At 37.8% G+C, this 20,936-nt stretch overlaps 1 protein-coding gene across 6 annotated transcripts in view; it reads left to right on the forward strand.

Moving 5' to 3' along the window:
* Positions 1–20,936, forward strand: part of FRMPD4 (FERM and PDZ domain containing 4) — a 602,496-nt gene that overhangs the window by 193,949 nt on the left and 387,611 nt on the right. For 2 of the 6 annotated variants that reach the window (XM_055376895.2, XM_055376893.2), the window contains exon 2: positions 10,462–10,558. The exons of the other annotated variants lie outside the window; for them this stretch is intronic. In XM_055376895.2, coding sequence (XP_055232870.1) covers positions 10,542–10,558 — 17 coding nt within the window. In that variant the 5' untranslated portion in view covers positions 10,462–10,541. The remainder of the gene's footprint in view (positions 1–10,461; positions 10,559–20,936) is intronic. 6 annotated transcript variants of the gene reach the window in all.

Below are 20,936 nucleotides of genomic sequence, written 5' to 3' on the forward strand. Positions count from 1 at the left end.
AGGCTGGGATGTTACTTGCTAGACACCCAAGGAAGAAGTGAGTGAGAAACTTTGTTTGCCACAGTGCCCTTCTTAACTGATGCTTGGTTTCACCTCTGAAACAATCTTGACACCCTTGTGATGCTCCCTGATGCCTTAATCCCCCTCATTCTGCCCAAGGTATACCCTCTTGCTACCTGTATTCACCCTCTGTGCATCCACACTCGCTAGGGCTAGACACTGAGTGAAAGTGTAGCTATTCCCTGCAGAAGGAGCTCATGGCTAGGAGCAGAACTAATGATTTACAGCAGGGATTAGCAAATATTTTTTGTAAAGGGCCAGATAGTAACTATTTTAGACTTTACGAGCCATACAGTTTCTGTCACAACTACTCAACTCTGCCATTGGTTATAGCACCACAGCAGCCACAGACCACATGTCAATTAATGGGCATGTCTGCATTCCAGTGGAATTTTATTTAGAAAGTGGGGGCAGCTGGTTTTGGCCCTCAAGCTACAGTTTCCTGACTCCTGGTTTGGCAGAAATAAAATACATATATTGTTAAGGGCTGTGCAACAGAGTGTTTTCGGGATTTCGTTTTTTTTTTTTTTTTAACATGGAAGGAAAATCTTTTCCATTTTGAAAGTGATATAACATTATAAAGACATTAAGGTTAATCCTCAGAGTGGTATCATGTAGACATATTTCAGAAAATAACAATAGTAGTCCAGCGAATAACTCCTCCAGGTACTGAAGGTTGTATTTGTTCTAGGTGGAAAGCTGGTAAGCCTCTCAAAATGAGAATGTTGGTAACAAATAAAAGTTCACATCTGAATTAGATCTCTGACACAGAGAACAAAAGGCATTTTGAAACTTGAGTACCTATAGAAGCCCCGTGAAGTGCAAGGCTACTTGAGTTAGAAGCAACAATGAAACTCATCTCACTTAGTTATATGAAAAGAATCATATATATATATAATTTATATATATATAATATATATTATATATAAATTATATATATAACATATAAATTATATAAATTATATAAAATATTTATATAATATATGTAAATTATATATAATATATAATTTATATAATATATAATTTATATTATATATAATTTATATATTATATATAATTTATATTTTATATATAATTTATATTTTACATATATATAATTTATATTTTATATATATATATATAGAGAGAGAGAGAGAATTTGGCCATGGACTGAAGGTAATAAATACCATTTAACAAATGTAATGTTTCAACATTGAAAATGAAGAAAAGGCCTGAAAAAACCTGGAATAGTTGACATTTTGATATTTAAAACTTTTATTGGGGAAAAGTTTAATGCTTTATGCTGCAATTTGATTTTCCTGGTTTCCAAAGCAGTCAAAATACAGAAACTGTAGCCTCATTAAATCTAAAGAAATAAGCGAGTTGATCAAGTGTGCTCATTGGGTACATAATAGATAGATGAAATGCAAATACTTACTGGAAAATATGATTAAATGCATGGTGTTTTCCAAGTCGTTTTAACGTTTATGTCCAAATTAATTTTATTTTAGGAATCAGGTAGATAAATTGTAATTTACTGCTTTTCACCCAAACTTGAATTGGAACTAGTATTAAAACTTATGATCTTTGGTTCATGGGTTAATTGAGAATCCTGAAAGGAGTTTTTTCTGGCAATTTTAAAAAATAGAATTTTTAAATCACTTAGCAACGTAATTTAACATTTATAAAGTAAAAATAAAAGCCACTAATAACCCCTCTATATTGTTTATTCTTTCTTCTTAAAGACTTCACTCTTAAAATACTGCATCATTAAGCAAGGTGCCCTTGTAGTCTGAAAGCAACATATGGACAGAGTAAATATAATCCCGATTAAGCTCCCTGTTTTATATGGAATGGCAGTAGAGCCAGACGTTTTAAATACCTGCAACTTGTCAACTCCTAATTTGTGGTTTCCCATCGTACTAAGGCACTATGGTATATTTTTCCTAACTACAGATGTTTGCCATTTTTAACCATAATAAATACACCAAAAGTTTTTAAAGCATTATATTATCTACCTCATTTAAAGATAAACATCTGTTTGCTTTAAAATTGGAATAAAGTCTATGAATCATAGAATAAGTGACACATTTTATAGGCCATATGCACAAACTCTAGAAATGGGCTAATTTTCAAAATTTATTATGGACAGGCAATTATGTGCTTGAAATTTTGCAAGCTTATATGATTCATTACCTAAGCCACATTGAGGATTTTTGCATTTAAAATGTTTTTTTTTTAAGAAGGCAGTCACTTGGGCATATTTATTTTTTGAACTCAGTTACTAGAGGTATGGCCAAGATGAAAGGCAACTGATATTGGCCTAAGTTCATGAAGCAGAAATTATGATCCTCAGAAAAGGTAGCTTTAGACATAAGGATGCTGACAAAATGAATCTTCATTCCTTAAAGTTAGCCAGGAAAAGAAATGTTTCAGAGGATACAACTCAGGTTCTGAAAATTAAAATCTGAGCTACAAATGGGGAAAATTTTACTTTATAATTTCTGCAAAATTTGAGTTTACCTTTTGTGACTCTGTGTGGTCTATGACATGGAGCAGAAAAAACTTGTAAATATAAGTTTTTTGACAAAAGATTAGAATCATGATCTTCCCTTGCTATTGTTTAACAAGCCAACCAACCAGTTTGTTTAGAGGTGAAATTACATTATGATTGGGGAATCTTTCTGACATTCACATAATTTATATAAAAAGCATACACGCTCCTGGCTGGAAGAAACATATTCAGGTATGTAGCTTTTTGTTTGGTGGCTATCTCCAAATTGTTTTAATTTTTGCCAGAAGACTATACTAATGTCCACTTTCAAGAATATAGGTGCATCTTGTAGAGATTAGAAACAGGTTTCCCTAGGTCTTTAGATAACAGGCTTTTCTGATGTGTGTAAGGTGCAATGAAAATCTGTGGTTCTGCATTATCCTTTCCCATTAAAAGATCCTTTTTCTGTACCGTGCAGTCATATACTTTTATTGGGAGATTATGGAAAGGGCCTTCACCTCTTGTACCCTGTAAAACACAAAATATTACTATAATATCACTATCTGCCTTACAGTGGAAAGTAAGTTTGACAGTAAGCTTTATCCTCACTTTTGGTCATATTTTCTTCTTTCAGGGAAGGAACCGGTTTTGCATTAAAATTGTTTAAATGTATGAGGTAATGAGAGTCAACCTAGTTATTTAATTTGCATGCAAATGGAATTGCCCCCAGCCTTCCTTTTCTTTCTTTCTCGGATTCGTGTCAGGGCCAGGCCATATATCTGGTGCTGGAAATCATCTCTACCTCAATAACCTGCCTCAATGGTGGTGCAGTGTTCCCTAATATGGGCACTGCCAAGTCAAGTGCAATGACAAAACTTACATTATGCAAACTTATTCTAAGTGTATACTTTATGTAAAGGTGCACATTCTTGGGAGATAAGGCAAGTTTCTGCATCTTCTAAGTTACTAAGCCTCTCTCTGTTCCTCTGCATAAATAGGTGTGGTATTTGCAGAACCCTCTTCATTGGTGAAAAAAAAAAAGCCAACTTATGTATAGGCAGGTAGCTAGAAGAGGTGTTTTGGCCCTTGTGGTTATTAACTTTGAGTTCTAATTCTTTCCGTTAAATTTGACAAATCTTTATTGTGCACCTGTTATGTGCCCACTGTACTGTGAGAATGGGTGACACATAGGACCTGCCCCAAGGAGCTCACAGGCTGCAAGGAGAAAAAGACATAAAGACAGCTCTAGTACATCTCAGACAATTACTATTACTTTCCTGTGAAAATGCATCTTTTAATAAATGCCAGGTATTGTTCTGAGCTCTTGATATACGTTATCTCGTTGCATCCTCTCAATAACACTATGCGGATTATTATCCTATTGTACAGAGATACAATTGAAGTTAACTAACTTTTTGAAAGTCAGAGTTCCATGCCTACTTCATTGGTACCTAACTCAAGGAGTTGTTGGTTTCACATTTTCCTGGGGAAAGCACTGCATTTCATTCAGAGCTCTGTATTAGGATATGCATCCTTCTTTTTTTCTTTCTTTCTTTCTTTTTTTTTTTTAAAGCAAGGTCTCACTTTGTCACCTAGGCTAGAGTGCAGTGGTGCAATCACAGCAGCCTCGACCGCCCAGGCTCAAGTGATCCTTGCACCTCAGCCACCGGATTAGCTGGGACTACAGGCATGCACCACCATACCCAGCTAATTTTTAAACTTTTTTGTTGAGACGAGGTCTTGCTATGTTGCCCAGACTGGTCTCGAACTCCTGTACTCAAGCCATCCTCCTGCCTCGGCCTCCCACAGTGCTGGGATTACAGGCGTGAGCCACTGTGCCTGGCCTAAGATGCACATCCTTCTTAACTTGACATTTTAAAAAATCTTTCTTAGTTTTATATAATCGTTTCTTTGAAAATAACACATTGCCTCCTACCCAACACAAGGAATGTATTATAAGCCTCCTTCCCCTTGGACTCTGCGTGTAGCCTACTCCCATTTTCCAGGGCCATTTCTCTCCCCACTGAGATGCTTTCACTATCAACTCTCTTTTACAAATTCCAGGGCACTTAAACCTCTGTTTCCACCAGGAGACTGAGTATACTAGTTACCTGCTCCTGCAGGGCACATTTTGTCTTCTCTTTTTCTCAGCCTCTCTATTGCATTAGCCCTGAAGCCTGGTTTTGCATAGTCACAAATTTCATTTATGCCTTTCCCCAAGCAAAGGTATGGTCCTCTTGCAAGGAGGAACTGCTCTCCGCTTAGAGTAATTAGCTTCCTTTGCAGCCAGCTTTGACAATATCATTTATTTCGCCTCAATCACCTTACTTATGACTCTAATTTGCACAGAAGCATTGACTGCACCTTTTCAAAGGAATCAATGGAGTTGCTTTAATGCCCATTCTTGGTGACTGAGTCTTTGCCTGGTTGAAGTTCTAAATGCAAAACTTTTATTTCCCTGTGTGTGATTCACTTTTAGAAAATAACTTTTCTAATTTCCAAGATTTTTTTTTTTTTGGTCAAAAGGCAGAAAACGTGGCAGAGACCAAATGAGGGCCATTTGAAGTGGTTTTCTCTAAGTTCAAAGAGATACCATAAGGACTTGCTTTCTTTAGATCTTGCTTTAGCTCCCTCTGAGGTAGCCAGTAGGATGCAGAATATGTATCTCTGTCCAATTTCAACTGGACAATTGTTGGAGCTCTGTAAGTTCTTTGTATCTGGCAGTTGGCATAGCTACTTGTGGAGACCTAAGTGTCAGCATTAGCAATGGCCTTGCCAAATCTCATCTTGGTAGCCCTGGGCTTGAAGGCTTATTTCTCTTTGGGTCACTCCTCAAGTTATAATGATGTATGGGATTCAGAGAACTGAATGTTGCCTTTACTGTCCTAGACAACCCCTTCCAAGAAGAAGATGCATTTTCTGAGTAGAGTGGGAGACACATCTTTTCTTAAATAGAGGCCTAGAGTAGTACCTGGTACACTGCTGATTCATGTATGGAGCCACATCATTAAGCTCACAGACACTGTACAGGGAACCATAACATCTCACACTGGCAGGCTTATCTTGGGAGAAAGGCCAACGGATCTTTCTCCATAACATCTATTATGGACTTTTAAAAACTAACTATGTTTTTGATGTAGCCAAACAAACTAATCCCATGCTGAGCCTGAAAGGTCACACCGCTGGTTCAGGAAAAACGTCCAACTTCAAAGCGAAGCTTTTCTGTTTAGCTGCAAGGATAGGAAAAGGGGATTCGAAAAGGCAAGCAGTGTGTGTGGCGGCTCAAAGCTTTTGATGAAGAAGAGCAATGGAGTGAACCAAGAAAAGTGATCTGGCAGAGTAGCAGGTTTGAATATGATAATATTAGGGGAGTATGCTGGCAGGGCTTGAGTGGGACTGAACACTGCAAAATGGTGTACTTCTGTGTGTGTTAGGAGGAAGCAAGTGGGCGATGTAGAAAAAGTTGTTTTGAGAGGTCAGGATGTATAGAATAAAGGAATGAAAATCTGTAGACACTTTGACCAACAAGGAAGCAATTATAGCAATTCAAACACAACCCCAAATTATCATTAAATCCATGCAGTATACACTCCTGGCCTCATGATTGATGCCAAAATTAAAGATGATCTTTTCGTAGGCAAGTGTTCATTAAGAGACTTTTCTGTTTATTCATTAGCTCAATATTTTTTAATTGCAAAAATTAAGTAAAAAAAATCATTACTGTCATTGTTCAGGAATATTGGGCTATATGGAACGTTAATTGAGGATCCAGAGAGAAATCATATGTACCTGATTAGGAAAACTATGATTAGGATTTATAAAGAATGCACACATATTCCAGGACTATACTGTGTAATATTTTAAGTGTCTGGTTTATGAAATTTATTTGGAATATAGGATTGAGGTAATGAAGTATACTTTTATGAACTATCTAGATCAAGTAAGATAAGGGAATGGTCAGGGGCTGTTATTTGCCTTATTAGGTGTTCTAATAACCAAATATGCCTTTGAGCTTAATGACTGCAGAGGTGCTTTGTGACAGTGATTTATACTCTCCACTTAGGATGGGTTGTGAGGTCAACTGTGGCTTTGCAGAATGAACCTTGAGGAAGATTGACCATTCAAAAAAAGGCAGTTGGTGAAAATAGTTTTTTATATGGTTAGATTGTTTTACTGTTAGTTTTTGATGTTACATTCTAGCTTCATAAAATAATATTATTTCATTCGGCATTTAGTTTGATTTGACTTAGTAACAAAGAAAAAGGGGCATGTATACTTGTCTCAGTCCATTTAAGCTGCTATAACAAATTACCTTAACTTATAAACAATAGAAATGTATTGCTTACAGTTCTGAAGACTGGGAAATCCAAGATTAAAGTGCGAACAGACTGGGTGTCTGGTGAGGGGTCCCTCTGCTTCAAAGATAGTGCCTTCCTATTGCACTCTCACATGGTGGAATGGGGGGAACACTGTGTCTTCACATGGTGGAGTATGAAGGGGAGCTTCCTTCAACCTCTTTTATTAGGGTACTAATCCCATTTATGAGGGTGGACCCTCATGACTTAATCACTTTCCAAAGGCCCCACATCTTAATATCACACAAGGGGGATTAGGTTTCAACAGGAGTTTTGGAGGGACACACTCAGGCCACAGCAGTGCCCATGTGCAGAAGTGTGCCTAGATGTAGATCTGTGTCCTAGACAGTATATAGTCCTGTGGAAAAGGCAGATGAAAGCAGCTTGAAAGGAGACTTATAACATCATCTGCATTTCCCCACTATGATTTATAAACTGAAAATAATCATTCAACCATCCATTATTCAGTAAACACTGATGGAGCAGCCATTATAGGCATTGACTGAGCACCTATGTGTCAATCAGTGTGTTCGGTGTAATGCAAATACAAATATGGATGAAACAGTCTCTTGTCTGAAAGAATTTACACACTATTTGGGGGTACAGATACAGACATGATTTAAAAAGTACAAATTGATAGGTACTTAAGTGGATATAAAATATTTTAGAAATTTAGGGATCGTTGCCTAATGTTGCCCAAGTTAAGCCATTAGAAGGGAAGACACAGCTGTCAAATACATACTACCTGGAGGAGCTTTGGCCAAACAGTTGGTGCAGTATTTAAGTTTTACAACAACCATCAAGTAGCATCATTATTGCCTTTTTATAAATAAGGAAACAGAGGTTTCCAGAGGTGAAGCAACTTGCACCAGGGCAAATGTCCACATGGGTAGAGCCAGGATTTCTATCTCAGTCCACTTCATTCCAGAGCCCACCTTGCCTATGTTCCATGTTGGATTTTGAAGGGTAAGTGGGAATTCACCAGTTAGTGCGTAGAGGAAAGGAAATTTTGGCCTGAGAACAGAGCATGTAGAAAGGTCCTAAAATGTCAAAAAGTTTTTGAGTTTGGGTTAAAGCATTTTAAGAGAAGGACAGCAGGAGGGAAGGAGCTTGAGGGTGGGGAGATTGTCAGTAAACAATTAAGGGCTACAATCCAGGCTGAACATCCATCTGGGAGCAGAACATTTTAGTTTAGTCTTATTTTAGAGAGGCTCACTTCTAAGGATTTTTTTAATTCAACATGGTTAAAATGTAGACAAATTTAATTTATTGAACCCCAAATCATGTTTTTTGAATGTTCCAAGGCATTTTTCTCATATTAGGACAGGATGCATATGACCATTTATAGATACCAGGCTTCTGTGTATGAACCATAGTTTGAATACATGAAATTTGTTTTTGTTTGTTTCTTTGTTCTTGCCTTTATGCCTTGATGTTTTACATCATTGTGTATTCTTTGCTTTTTACATCTTTAACCCCACTGATTACACTCTCATTAGTCCTGGCTAACCTATGTCAAACCACTGTCCATGTTCAGGTACACAATTTGCCAGTTCATTAATTTCAGGCATATTTCATTCTTTCAGCATTCCTGGCAAAGTATAAAGTAAGAGATCAGGCATAGTCTGACCAAATTCTTGCTTATATACCACAGCATCATTGGAAAAAGTTTAATGAATTTTTTTTTTTTTGAGACGGAATCTCCCTCTATTGCCCAGGCTGTAGTGCAGTGGTGCAATTGCGGCTCACTGCAACCTCCGCCTCCTGAGTTCAAGAGATTCTCCTGCCTCAGCCTCCCAAGTAGCTGGGACTACAGGCACATGCCACCATGCCTGGCTAATTTTTACATTTTTAGTAGAGACAGGGTTTCACCATATTGGCCAGGCTGGTCTCGATCTCCTGACCTCATGATCCACCCACCTCGGCCTCCCAAAGGGCTGGGATTACAGGCGTAAGCCACTGCACCTGGCCAATAGTATTTCTTAATAAACAAATTTGGGTAGCAATCAAGCCACTCAATGGTAAATGGGATTTTCCCTCTACTCATTCTAAGAGTTGATTCGAACCTCTCCTGAGAATTGTTCCTCCTGATAGACTGCAGTTTCACAGTACTTCTGTGCTATCTGCAACAGGCTTCCCATTAGTGGCACTCAAGGACTGGGTTCTCAGATTGCCAAGTATTCCTTAGGCTCGTTACAACCATGTTACACCAATACAGTGTTGATGGTATCATAAAAGTTAATAACCACTGCATAAATGTCAGTTTTTCCAGTGGAAGTGAAAACAACATTTCAATACTCAGCATTTTTCAGACATGTTTAATCATTTGCATGCACATTTAGTTATGTGTAAAATGGTCTATGGAGTATTGTCGAAGAATAAAGAAGAGAAAAACTGGCTTTGTATGAGAGAAGAGAGAGAGAAAAACCAGCCTAGGAAGAGTGAATGTTGGTTCATATTTTGGGGGAAACTGATTAGTTAGTTGGGAAAGAGGTCAAAGTAGGCAGTTTGTCCTTTAGTAGGCCAACTAGGGTTATCAAAGAGAACCATCACAGTTCTGAAGGATCTCTGAAAACCTTGAGATCTTAGCTGAGAAGTACATGTAACAAGTTGTCTCTGTGTGAGGTCGGCCACTGTCCCCTACCTTATTAAGGCAAGGTCTGCACAATTTCTCTCTTCAGAATGCTCACATTTTAAAGATAAAAAAATTTATTTTTATGTAGTCTGTGGACCTTCATTTTAGGTTATTTTATTTGTTAGGGTTTTGATTTTGACATCAACATTGATTTTCAATGCGCTCCAAACTTTCCTTACCTTTGTTAGTTGCTCCACGTTTTACAAATGTTCATCTGTGCAACTAATGGTCTACCTAAATGATCTGTTTCAATGACGTGACTTTTCAGTTCTTTGCCTCCCCTTGACTGCACTCAAGGTAAATGGCATCCCAGTCATGTCAGTTGAACTATTCAGCACATTCTACTGATAGCATCCTGGAGTGAGGACTGGGAGTCTCTTGACTCACTCTAAATTTCAGGAAAATTACAAACTTCACTTTATTTATAAACTTCAGGCCTCCAGTTCTCAGCTTAGTTTAGTTTAGTGAGTTTTTGTTTTCTTTTTGTTTTCAAGTCAGTTTTTAAAATCTCTAAAATGACTGAGTTTGAGGCCATGATGTTTCAAGTTGTTTTAGCCTTTAATTCTGGAGCTAGGACCATTCTTCATAAAAACTTTTCTCCCAAAGCATTCCCCTTTACCTTCAAGGCATGCAATAATATTTCAGCATAGTGTCATTTTAGGAAATATATCAAAAAAATTAATCAGAAAGCAATGATGCATAGGAAGAAAGCTTAATGAAATATTGTCCTATCTTGAACCATTTTTTTTTTCTTCATGGGTAAGTTACTGATTCTATTAGAACTCAAATTGTGATTGCTTTCTAATTCATGGGCACTTTTGCATCTTGATTACTGACACTAAAGGAAAGATGAAATTTGTTTTCCCAAACTATTGTTATTGTTGCCGTTGTTATTGTTATTAACATACACCATTTACTGAGTGTTTGTTATTTTTCAGGCACTCTGCTGTTTTATGAGACAGGCATTAGTGTCCCCACTTACAGTTAAGGAAACTGAGGCACAGAGCAGTTCAGTGGCATGAGGTCACACAGCTGGTAAGTGACAGATCCAAGATTTGAACTCTGACTCTAAACCTTGAGCTCTTAATATTCTATTACATTTGATTTTTGCTGGTTGACTATTGTTATGACTCTTCCACAAATTTCTATATTATTTTATGTCTCCCAACAAAATGTATGAACAACCTGTGATTCAAGGAACTTTAAAAAAAAGTCCCTTTTCAGATATTTTAATGGCTCTTGAAATTAAAATTCAAAAAGCCCAGGATCACCATAGTTAATCAGAACTAGAAGCTCTTATAGAATTGCTTTCTGCTTAATTCTGTAGGGGAAAAAGGCTAAATGGAAAGAAAGTAATTTATTGCCAAAATACTGATTTCTGCCTCTGAATTTTGGCAAATCTCCTATATCTTTTAGAATTGATATTCAGTAGAAGAGATCAGATTTGTGAACCTGAGCCATATATTTGCTATGCTCTAACTACTAAAGCAGATGGGTTGACTGATGTTTATTCGTTCAACAAACATTTAGTTTTTGGTGATGCTTACTTGGAGCTAGCTACAATACAAGACACTGTAAAAGGAATAAAATAACAGTTGTCTCTAGGGTTCCATAATCTAAAAGAGGAAGGCATATCTGAAAGCAAATCGGTATATTTCTATAAGCAATTGCTAGTACTTATTGAATATTTCTCTGAGCCAGGTGATGTTCAAAGCTCTGTACACATAGTGTACATAGTTTGGCAATCAAGACCCTATAAGAAAAGGTGCTGTTTTAATCCTCCTTAAGAAATTGAGGCATGAAGAGGTTAAGTGACTTTCCCAGGGTAACAACTATCAGTGAAAGAGCAGGAAATTCAAATACAGAGAGCATGACCTGGAACCGGTGCCCTTGATGGGGTCACAGGTGGGTGTGGTCTATTCTAGCTGAGAAGAGGACATTGGAGCTTGGTTATGAATGACAAGCTCACACTGGGAAGGCCATCCCAAGCTAAGGAACTATTTGGAAAAATAACAGAGGCAGGAAAGTAGAAAGCAAATGTTTGTGGAGCAGTGTCAGATCAACCTGGTAGGAATGCCAGGTGTATGACATAATGTGGTTAAAGGAGTTAAGGGTCACTTTATAGAGGGCTGTAAAGACCAAACTGAGAAAATTAATTCATAATTCATTTAGCGGATCTTGATGTCTCACTAGCCATGTGTCCATTTTATACATATCAATTCATTTATTCCTCATGATGAGGTGATGTGTCATATAACCATTCCCATTTCACAGATTGGGAAACCAAGTATACAAAGAGATTAACTTGCCCAACATCACATAGCCAGTAAGAGGTAGAGCTGGGATTCAAATGAGGAAGCCTGGTTTCCGAGGCCATAAGTATAACTGTGATGATGCCTTACTACTTAGAAGTGGAATGATGTGATCAGAGTTCAAAACCCATGAGTGAGGACCCATAAACGGGAAAGGAAGGAAAAGAAAGACAAGTGACTTGGGGAGAAGAGACCAGCTGAGGTCACTGTGGCACTCCACTGGAGAGACAGTCAATTGACACCAGGATGGTGGCAGTGAAAAGGAGAAAGATGAATGAGGTGGGGATGGGATTTGGAAGTAGGAGCTCAGAGTTCAAATTCTGACCCTGTCCATTACTGGTTACTGAGTGACCTTGGACTGGTGGATTAGCCTCTGTGCTTTGATTTTCTAATTCACAAAGAGGGGAAATGCAGCAGAGCCCGGGTGAATGAATTCTATTTTGGCCCTGCTGATTGGGAGGCGTCAGCAGGCCATCCATCTGGCTGGGCCCAGCAGGTCAGTTAGAAATCTGGGTCTGGAGCTCAAGAAAGAGGTCAGGCCTATAAATGTACTTAGGAGTCACCTCTAGGGATGTAAGAGTTGAAATTGCTAAGAGGGATGTCTAGAGGGGAAGAGAAATGAAGAGAAGAGAGCTGATGAAAAACCACTCACCCCTCTTCCTGAGAACAGGTCAAGATTGATCAGGAGATTACTAGGAGCATATTCCATTTGTCTATATTCATTAGGTGATAGTTAATGTATTTTTTTAATATGTGAAACTGTCGCTGACCTCTTTTCTCATATCAGCGTTTTTTTACCTGCACACGATTTATCATGAGCTTGAGGTTGTGAGCACTGATGACACTTATTTATTGGTCTCCACATTTGCCATTGCTTTGGAGAAAATCACTACAGCAACGTGACCTCAACAGCAGCCTCATATTACTAAGTTCATGAACAAAACCTGAAAGTAGGTTTTCCCTTCCGTATTTATGTCCTGAAGTCATCATTTTCTTTTCTAAGCAGCGTCATATGTTGCCAGAGAAATTATGAAGCTGTTATTTGGTGTTTTATTAATGTATGCATTCCCTTAATTTAATTTGGAGTTGGAAAAGGTACTGTGTGACTAAAGTTGTTTGGAAGAGCAGTTGCCCCAAATGGGCTTTGAATTGGCTTCTGTTAGTGCCTGTTTTGTTTTTCACTCTCAAGTCCCTTAGTACACATCACTGATGTCTATCTAGACTACCTGCTTTTGCCTAAGGCTCACCTCAGCAGGCTGCACCATTCAAAAAATAAAAGCAAAGCACACAAACACAACACCAGGAAGCCTTGCAAAATCAATGTAGGTCTTCGTTGAAGGTCTTGAGGTCTTCGGTGTGAATGTATGTGTGTGAGATATGGGGGTCATCACATCTCACTGCAAAACTGTCCCCTAATTATCATTCAACTTTCTCTGTTTTCCAAATCCTACTCCCTCCAGTACTGCTCAAATTCCATTTCTTCTCTCCTCTTCCTTCTCTCAGCCACCAGACCCTCCTCCACTTTTTAAAATCCTTTGATATTAAATTAGACCTCTTATCTGTCTCCCCACTCGCATCCCCATTTGTAGTCCTTGTCAAAACCGACCCGTTTTCTTTATTATTCGCCATCATTAGGAAGTCAGAGAGGATGAATTTTAATGCTTTGACCCTGTCAGGAAAATGTTGATTTTATAATACTAATTATTAAAATAGTACTGAGCCCCATTCAATAAATCATATACAGCAGATTCCTAACCAAAGAGCATTTATCTTTTTGTACTTTAGTGAGATTTCATTGACCTTTGCAGACGAGTTGTGTTGACTTTCTTTGGAGTCTGTTCCTGGCTTTTCGTTGTTGTTTTTGCAGCCTTCAGTAGATGGCAAGTGCTAAATTCCAAGTGTATGGAGATCTCCCGTGGTCCACCATAGTGGGGAGGGGGGATAAATCTAACTCTGAAATTCTCCTTTACCCATCCTTGCACCCCCATCTAAGCACACACAAAGCAGGAAAAAAATCGTAATCAAACTCCTTCAAGCTTTTTGTTTGTTTGTTCAAAGATAAAAGTTAAACCTGGTAAAAAATGAGTACAAGAAATTCCAGGCCTCATCCCAATCAGGCATTCAGTGGGTAGATGGATAATGGATGGAAAGATGGATGGATTGATGGATGAATGAATGAATGGATGGATGGATGGATGAACAGACAGACAAATGAAAGGATGGATGGATGGATGGATGGATGGATGGATGGATGGATGGATGGATGGATGCATAGACAGATGGATGAATGAGTAGATGGGTGGGTGGGTGGATGGATGGATGGATAGGTGGCTGAGTGGATGGATGGGTGGGTGCGTAGACTGTGTAAAAGGAGGCAGTCCCCTTCCTCCTGTAATGTGTGATGGTGAGAGAGATGGGTGAGTGCTCACAGCCTGATTATGGATGTGTGTGACCTTGCCTTTCAGATCTATTTTAGCATCAGTTTAAGAAGACACTTGCTTTTCTTCTAGCAATTGCACCTCTAACCCTTTTTCTAGCAAATTCAGAAAGGCTGAGTAACTTTCCCAATAGCCCAGGTGGTGCTGGGCTTCTACCCAGAGAAACATGGATAGAACTGTCAACCAGGGCTAATGATGGTGAGCGCTTGGAGAATTGGGGAACCTTTGCAATTCCTCATGTTGCTGATTGTTATTACCCATTGCCAATTCCCCACTGGATCAGTCTATATTTTGTGATATGAACACATGATTTGTGGATACTGGGAGACTGGGAGGGATGGTAGCAAATCTAATTTGTCACTGATTGAGCCAATGTAGTTCAGTCCTGTTAATTCTGTACTTTATTGAACTCTAAATCTACTCACATCTCATAAAACATGATTAATCTCTCTAGCTCTTTAAAATACAACAATATATGGCGTGCTTAAGGCTTAGGAATTTGACGAAGAGCCCAAGAATAACTTTTTCTCTGAATTCATGAAAAGCATTGGTTAAGCTACTTTATGAACAAGAAATCTATCATGAAAAAGAAAAGAAATCTTCTTTACAAACAGTAAAGCTTAAGAGAAATACTCTTAAGATTTGAGATGTAATTTTGCCTTTGAAATACCTTTTGTATGAGAATTTTAAAATCTCTAGTTTTTTTTTAAGTATATTGGAAGGGTAAATACTAAATAAAGATTAATGTAATTGTCTTAAACTATCCAAAAGTTTGAAGCCAGTTGTAGAAAAAAACAAACTAGTAAGCAAAGATATGGTATGTTGTTGGGATGGCAAGCTGATGGTTAATAGGAAATTATCATGAATGAAATAGCATTATGATTCACCAGGGAATAAGTGGAAAGGTTTCTTGGGATGATAGTGTTTTGCAGGAAAAAAAATAGGTTGCATTGGGATTATGTAAATAAAGGAGAGGAAGGCAGAGTCCAATCTGAAATTGTTATATTGGGGGATTGGGAATGTATTATAGACAAGGCTCTGAGCATAGTGGGCTTAGAAAGAGTCCTGGGTTGATGTTCAAACCTTCTCAGTCATTCCTGCTGAAACCTTGGCAAACTTATATAATTTCTTTGCTTCCATTGCCATATATGTAAAACTGGCAAAATAATACCTACTCCAGAGAACCGCTGCGTAGATTATTAATAATGATGTAAGTATATTCCCTCCCTTTTTGCCCAGCATACCTTCTGTACATACGCCACTGCTTTTAGCACCCCTTACAAATAATTTGGAGTCTGCCTCCTAGATTTGCCAAAAATGGAGCATACTTTTTTATTCTTCAGTCACCTTCTTGATTTGCCCCTCTATTTGTTGAGGGAGGGTACCAATTACAATTTTTAGTGGTTCAAATGGATGCTTTCATTATTTCCCAAAATAATATGATAATAATATCCCCTTCTCTTAAAAAAGTCATCTTAAATCTTTTTTTTTTTTTTAATTATACTTTAAGTTTTAGGGTACATGTGCACATTGTGCGGGTTAGTTACATATGTATACATGTGCCATGCTGGTGCGCTGCACCCACTAACTCGTCATCTAGCATTAGGTATATCTCCCAATGCTATCCCTCCCCCCTCCCCCCACCCCACAACAGTCCCCACTTAAATCTTAAAAGACATTTTTACTAATTCATACCAGTAGAATTGGCGTTTACAAATAGGATCTGAAATTATGTGGAATCTATTATCCACTCTTCTGAGACAAGTAGTTAACATGAGTAATATTTTTCATTGCCACAAAAGTGGTTGTATAATTCTCTTTTTGTGCACTTAATTGGGGTAGGTTGTGATAATATAGTGATTCATCCTGGTTGGGAATGTTGTGTTTAATTATATAATCTGATTGAAGAAAAGCTCCTTTCTTCAGATTGGGTACAGGAATGCAGGCTAGATAAATTTCATATTCTTTCTAGAATATGTCTTTAATATTTTATATATTTAATATTTTCCATGGCCATTTGTTATAAGAATTCTGGCACTGTTTATCATCTTATAATATCTAGAATTTTTATTTTTTATGTTTTTATTTTTTTGAGACAGGCTCTTGCTCTGTCACCCAGGCTGGAGTGCAGTGGCGTGACCATAGCTCACTGCAGCCTTAAACTCCTGTGCTCAAGTGATCCTTCTGCCTCAGCCTCTCAAGTAGCTAGGTCTACAGGTGCACACCACCATGCTGGGCTAATTTTTTTTTTTAGTAGTGACAAGGTCTCATTCTGTTGCCCAAACTGGTATCGAACTCCTGGCTTCACATGTTTTTCCCACCTTGGCCCCCCAAAGGTCTGGGATTACAGGCATGAGCCACAATGCCTGACCTTGAATTTTTAAAAGTACCTTATAATATTGATATAAAAATTCACCCCAGAATTAGTTTAATTATACATGTGAAAACATAGGTGATAATTTTTGAGAAGAAATATTAACAAATACTAAATAGTAATAAGTAAACTTTTTACTCATTCTAATTATTTCATAGAAGTGTCACAATATTGAATTTTGGTCTGTCATCTAAGGTAGTATCAGTTCATTTAAATTATTATTTAAATTGTCCATCACAGTAGAAGTCATTATTTTTAAATATTACAGTGAAATGTGCTTAGTTTTATTTTTTAAGTTTCAGTTTTTCTAAATGTTGTGTTGTATTATTATATACATACAGATATTTTATATTTCATTATTATTGCAAATTTTTCCAAGCAGAATGATGTAATTTAAAATAATACCATCAATTTTCATTTGAAGCAGTATTTCATATGTAAACATATATTTGATATCCACATATTGAACTTGTTTTTTCCTGCTGGGGAAATCTAATTTACGAACAGTTGTTTAGTGGGAACACTCAAAGTATTAAGGATAGATTTCACTACATTAAATTCATGAGGGCTGATAACATAAGTTATTTCTATATCATCACTTAAAAACAGTTACAAATCCTTACACTGAGCGGTCAGCAACTTATTTTAACAACAAACCAAGGTTGGAAATGAAACTGTAGATTTTACACTGATGAAGCTTTTGTTGCAATCAGCTGATGACCCTATTTATACGTTCAGCATTCTCCATCCACTGAAGTCAACCTCTGAGCTTACTTAGGCCATAAGTAAAGGAAACTCTCAGAGAAGCATTCACTGTCTGTCATATTTCTATGAGTGAGAGGGAAGCAGAGGATGAGGCTGCTTTGTGATTTCATTTCTCATGCTAGAAGAGAGAGAAGAAATGGGGGCTCCCTGGGAGTTCCAACCGTGCCCAAAGGTAAAATACACAGGAGGACCCCGGTAATTTCTTATCACCTGAAGTAAGAACTGAAGACACTTGTCCTGGGTCTCCCACTTTCCAATAAGCAAATGCTGAAGGAAATGCTTCCAGGAAAAAAAAAAAAAAAAAAAAAGTGGACCTTGACTAAGCCTTCACTGTCCAGAAGACCTGGAAAAAAAGAGGCATTTTAAAAACACGCTTTGACCATAAACTAATTGAAACCAAATGAAAGTAAATAATTAATTTGTCTGTAGGCTAAGGCTGGTCTTACTTTATGGAACCCAAAACTTCTGTAAATTGAATAATGGAGAAATTTGCTTAAAGATGTCAGAGTTATGATGTTCCCCTCATAAAGTAATGGGAAACAGCAACAACAACAAAAAAAATGCAAAGCAAAAACTCCATGTTTAATGAAACCAAGGAAGCAAGCTATAAAAGTTTGCCAGACTAACATCCAAAGCTACCAACCTCGATATGGAATTGTCACAATGATATTTAGCCTAAACACAGGGGGACTAGAAGAAAAGGGAGAGCTCCATAAATGGGGGAGGCAGATGGGAAACGCCCAGCAAGTGGGCCTGAAAGAGTAGGCTTTGGGTGTGGGTGTCTCTGTCCCCCCTAGAGACCCATGGTGAGGTAAGGTTGAAGGAGGAGTCACTCAGGTATGCAGTGTGTGCAGCAGGCCAGGCCAGCTGATAGAGGGGCTGTGTGGAGGGGAGCAGTGGGTGGCAGTCAGCTATGCAGAAGTTTATCTCAGCCGAAAGGAAATAATTTTTAAAACACGGAATCTCCACAAACATGCACAGATCTCCCCCACAAACCATATGCAGACCTTCTATTGGCACTGAAGATGGTGAGGAGGATAAAGAATCCTATAAGTCCCGATGTGATCAAAAGCAAGTCACCTGGGGAGCGAGGGGGTCGGTTAGTAAGGCGCCCTCTGGAGTCCTCCATAGGATACTAAGCCTGGTCTTGAGTAGCCTAACAGCTATGATGTTGTGGGAAAACAGCAGCGAAAGCCAAGACTCTTATGGTCAGCCAAATTGCCATTCAGTAGAAATGCAAAAAAGAGACATTTCTGAGCATGTAACTGAACATGACATTTATGACGTCTCTTGAAACAAAAACCTTGATTGTGAGATCTCTTCAACAAGAAATTAATATAGAAACTGAAATGAGTATTATGTCCGGTTCAATCAAAGGTCTAACCAATCATGTGAAGTAGGATTACAGAAGAGAATGCAAATATTGTATGTCTTCCCAATGGGTCATTAATAATTCAATAATTTATATAACATTATTAACAAAATTTCATGGCAGGAGAGGATGTGGGAGACATTTAGGGATGTGGATTTCCTCGTATTTCATAGTCAGGAGTAAAAAGATACTGCCTAAAATGAATATATGAAGCAATAGAGGCTTAAATTATATTATAAATGCAATGATGAAAAACCCAAAGATAACCAGTGAGGAACATAAAACATAATATAGCAAATCGAAATTGACAATGGAGCAGGAAGGGGAGTTAAGAGGAAGCTATGTGCATTGATTTCTCTTAGAGTTGATTGTTAATAGACCCTGTCTAAAATTAGTAACACATGAAACAGATGTTTGAACATATAATACACTAATAAAGGTAACTACTAGACGACCAAAAAATTATTATATATAATTATCAGCAGCAAAACACAAAGAAAACAGATCATATAGCTGTATAATTTAAGTATGGAACAAGAAGGAGGGAGAAATATTTTCCTTCTGGTCCTCATTCCCTTTATCCTGTAGGATTTGATTTTTCAAGTTATTTTTTATACTATGGGCCTTTTAATTTTCATAATTTAAACACGAGAGAGCTTTTTTTTCTAATTTTCAAATTTTAGATTTCCTTTATGGTTGTATTGGTCTTAAGTGCAAAACTTCTGGCCTGTTTTCTTGGCCAGATTTCAGAAGATAAAGCACCAGATTCATTTGTGAGAATTGTTCGTAGGGATCTAAATTGTGACGTCATCTTTATTGAGAAGGAAAGTTGTTTTGGAACGACAATAGTGGGCTGAGATAAACTGTCTCATAGTCTCATATTTAATTAAATTTTCAAAATGTTTTTGATTAAAACTACCCGGATATGAACTGAATGTTGAAACAGGTTAGACATTTCAAATTAACTTTGTAATAAGTTAAAAACAGGTCAAGAGACAGGAAATGAAAACTGGAGGTGAGCAAGGAAAATCTCAGAGTAGAAAAAGGTTCATGGAAAGTTGTTTTAGAATGAGTGTTTTTAAATCTATTGATTAAACCCTTGAAAGAAGGTACATAATGACAGAGCAAGATGTGTGCAAAGTAGAGGATGGCAAGAAATAAGAAAACGTTTGGAGAAGATGTGCTTACCTATAATGTGTGATTATTGGCCGGGCACAGTGGCTCACGCCTGTAATCCCAACACTTTGGGAGGCCAAGGCGGGCAGATCACGAGGTCAGGAAATCGAGACCATCCTGGCCAACATGGTGAAACCCCGTCTCTACTAAAAATACAAAAATTAGCTGGGTGTGGTGGCGCGTGCCTGTAAGCAGCTACTCGGGAGGCTGAGGTGGGAGAATAGCTTGAACCAGGGAGTTGGAGATTGCAGTGAGCCAAGATCACGCAACTCTACTCCAGCCTGGTGACAGAGTGAGACTACACCTCACAAAAAAAAAAAAAAAAAAAAAAAAGTGTGATTATGCTACAGTACTTTCTAGAAAGCATTGCATAATGGAGATTCCTACTCAATTTGTAGATCTTGCTGCTATTTTGAAAGCCACCATTTCTGATGACTTACTTTATTGCACCATTGGCACAGCCCCCCCGCCCCCCATTAAAAATAGAGGAACATGTGACTTGGTTCTTTAGGCTTGAATTTCTCAGCGGCCTATAGATAAACAGTTCGCAGTCTTGGTGATTTCAGTCTAGGACATTTTTCTTTCAACTGGGGGACAACCTAGTGACAATCTCCATCATTTCAAAAAAATATGGAACATTTTAAAGTAAACTTTTTATTAAGGTGTAACACACAGAAAAATGGGCAAGTCGTAAGTGGACAACTCAAGGAATTTTCATAAAGTAAGCACACACTTGCTTGCAGTTACATCCTAGAACAAGACACATAGCATTACTAGCTCACGTGAAGCCTGTCATGCCTCCTTGGCACCACTATCCAGCCAGGGCTGATGTCTATCCTGACTTCAAACATCACAGATTAGTGTTACCTTTTTCAAACTTTAATGGAATCATATAGCATGTATTCTTTTGTATTTAGTTTCTTTCATGCAACACTGTGTTTGTGAGTTTCATCAATGTAGTGGTATGTAGGTGTAG

The sequence above is a fragment of the Gorilla gorilla genome, chromosome X (genome assembly GCF_029281585.2).
Source record: "Gorilla gorilla gorilla isolate KB3781 chromosome X, NHGRI_mGorGor1-v2.1_pri, whole genome shotgun sequence".
NCBI classification, from domain to species: Eukaryota; Metazoa; Chordata; class Mammalia; order Primates; family Hominidae; genus Gorilla; species Gorilla gorilla.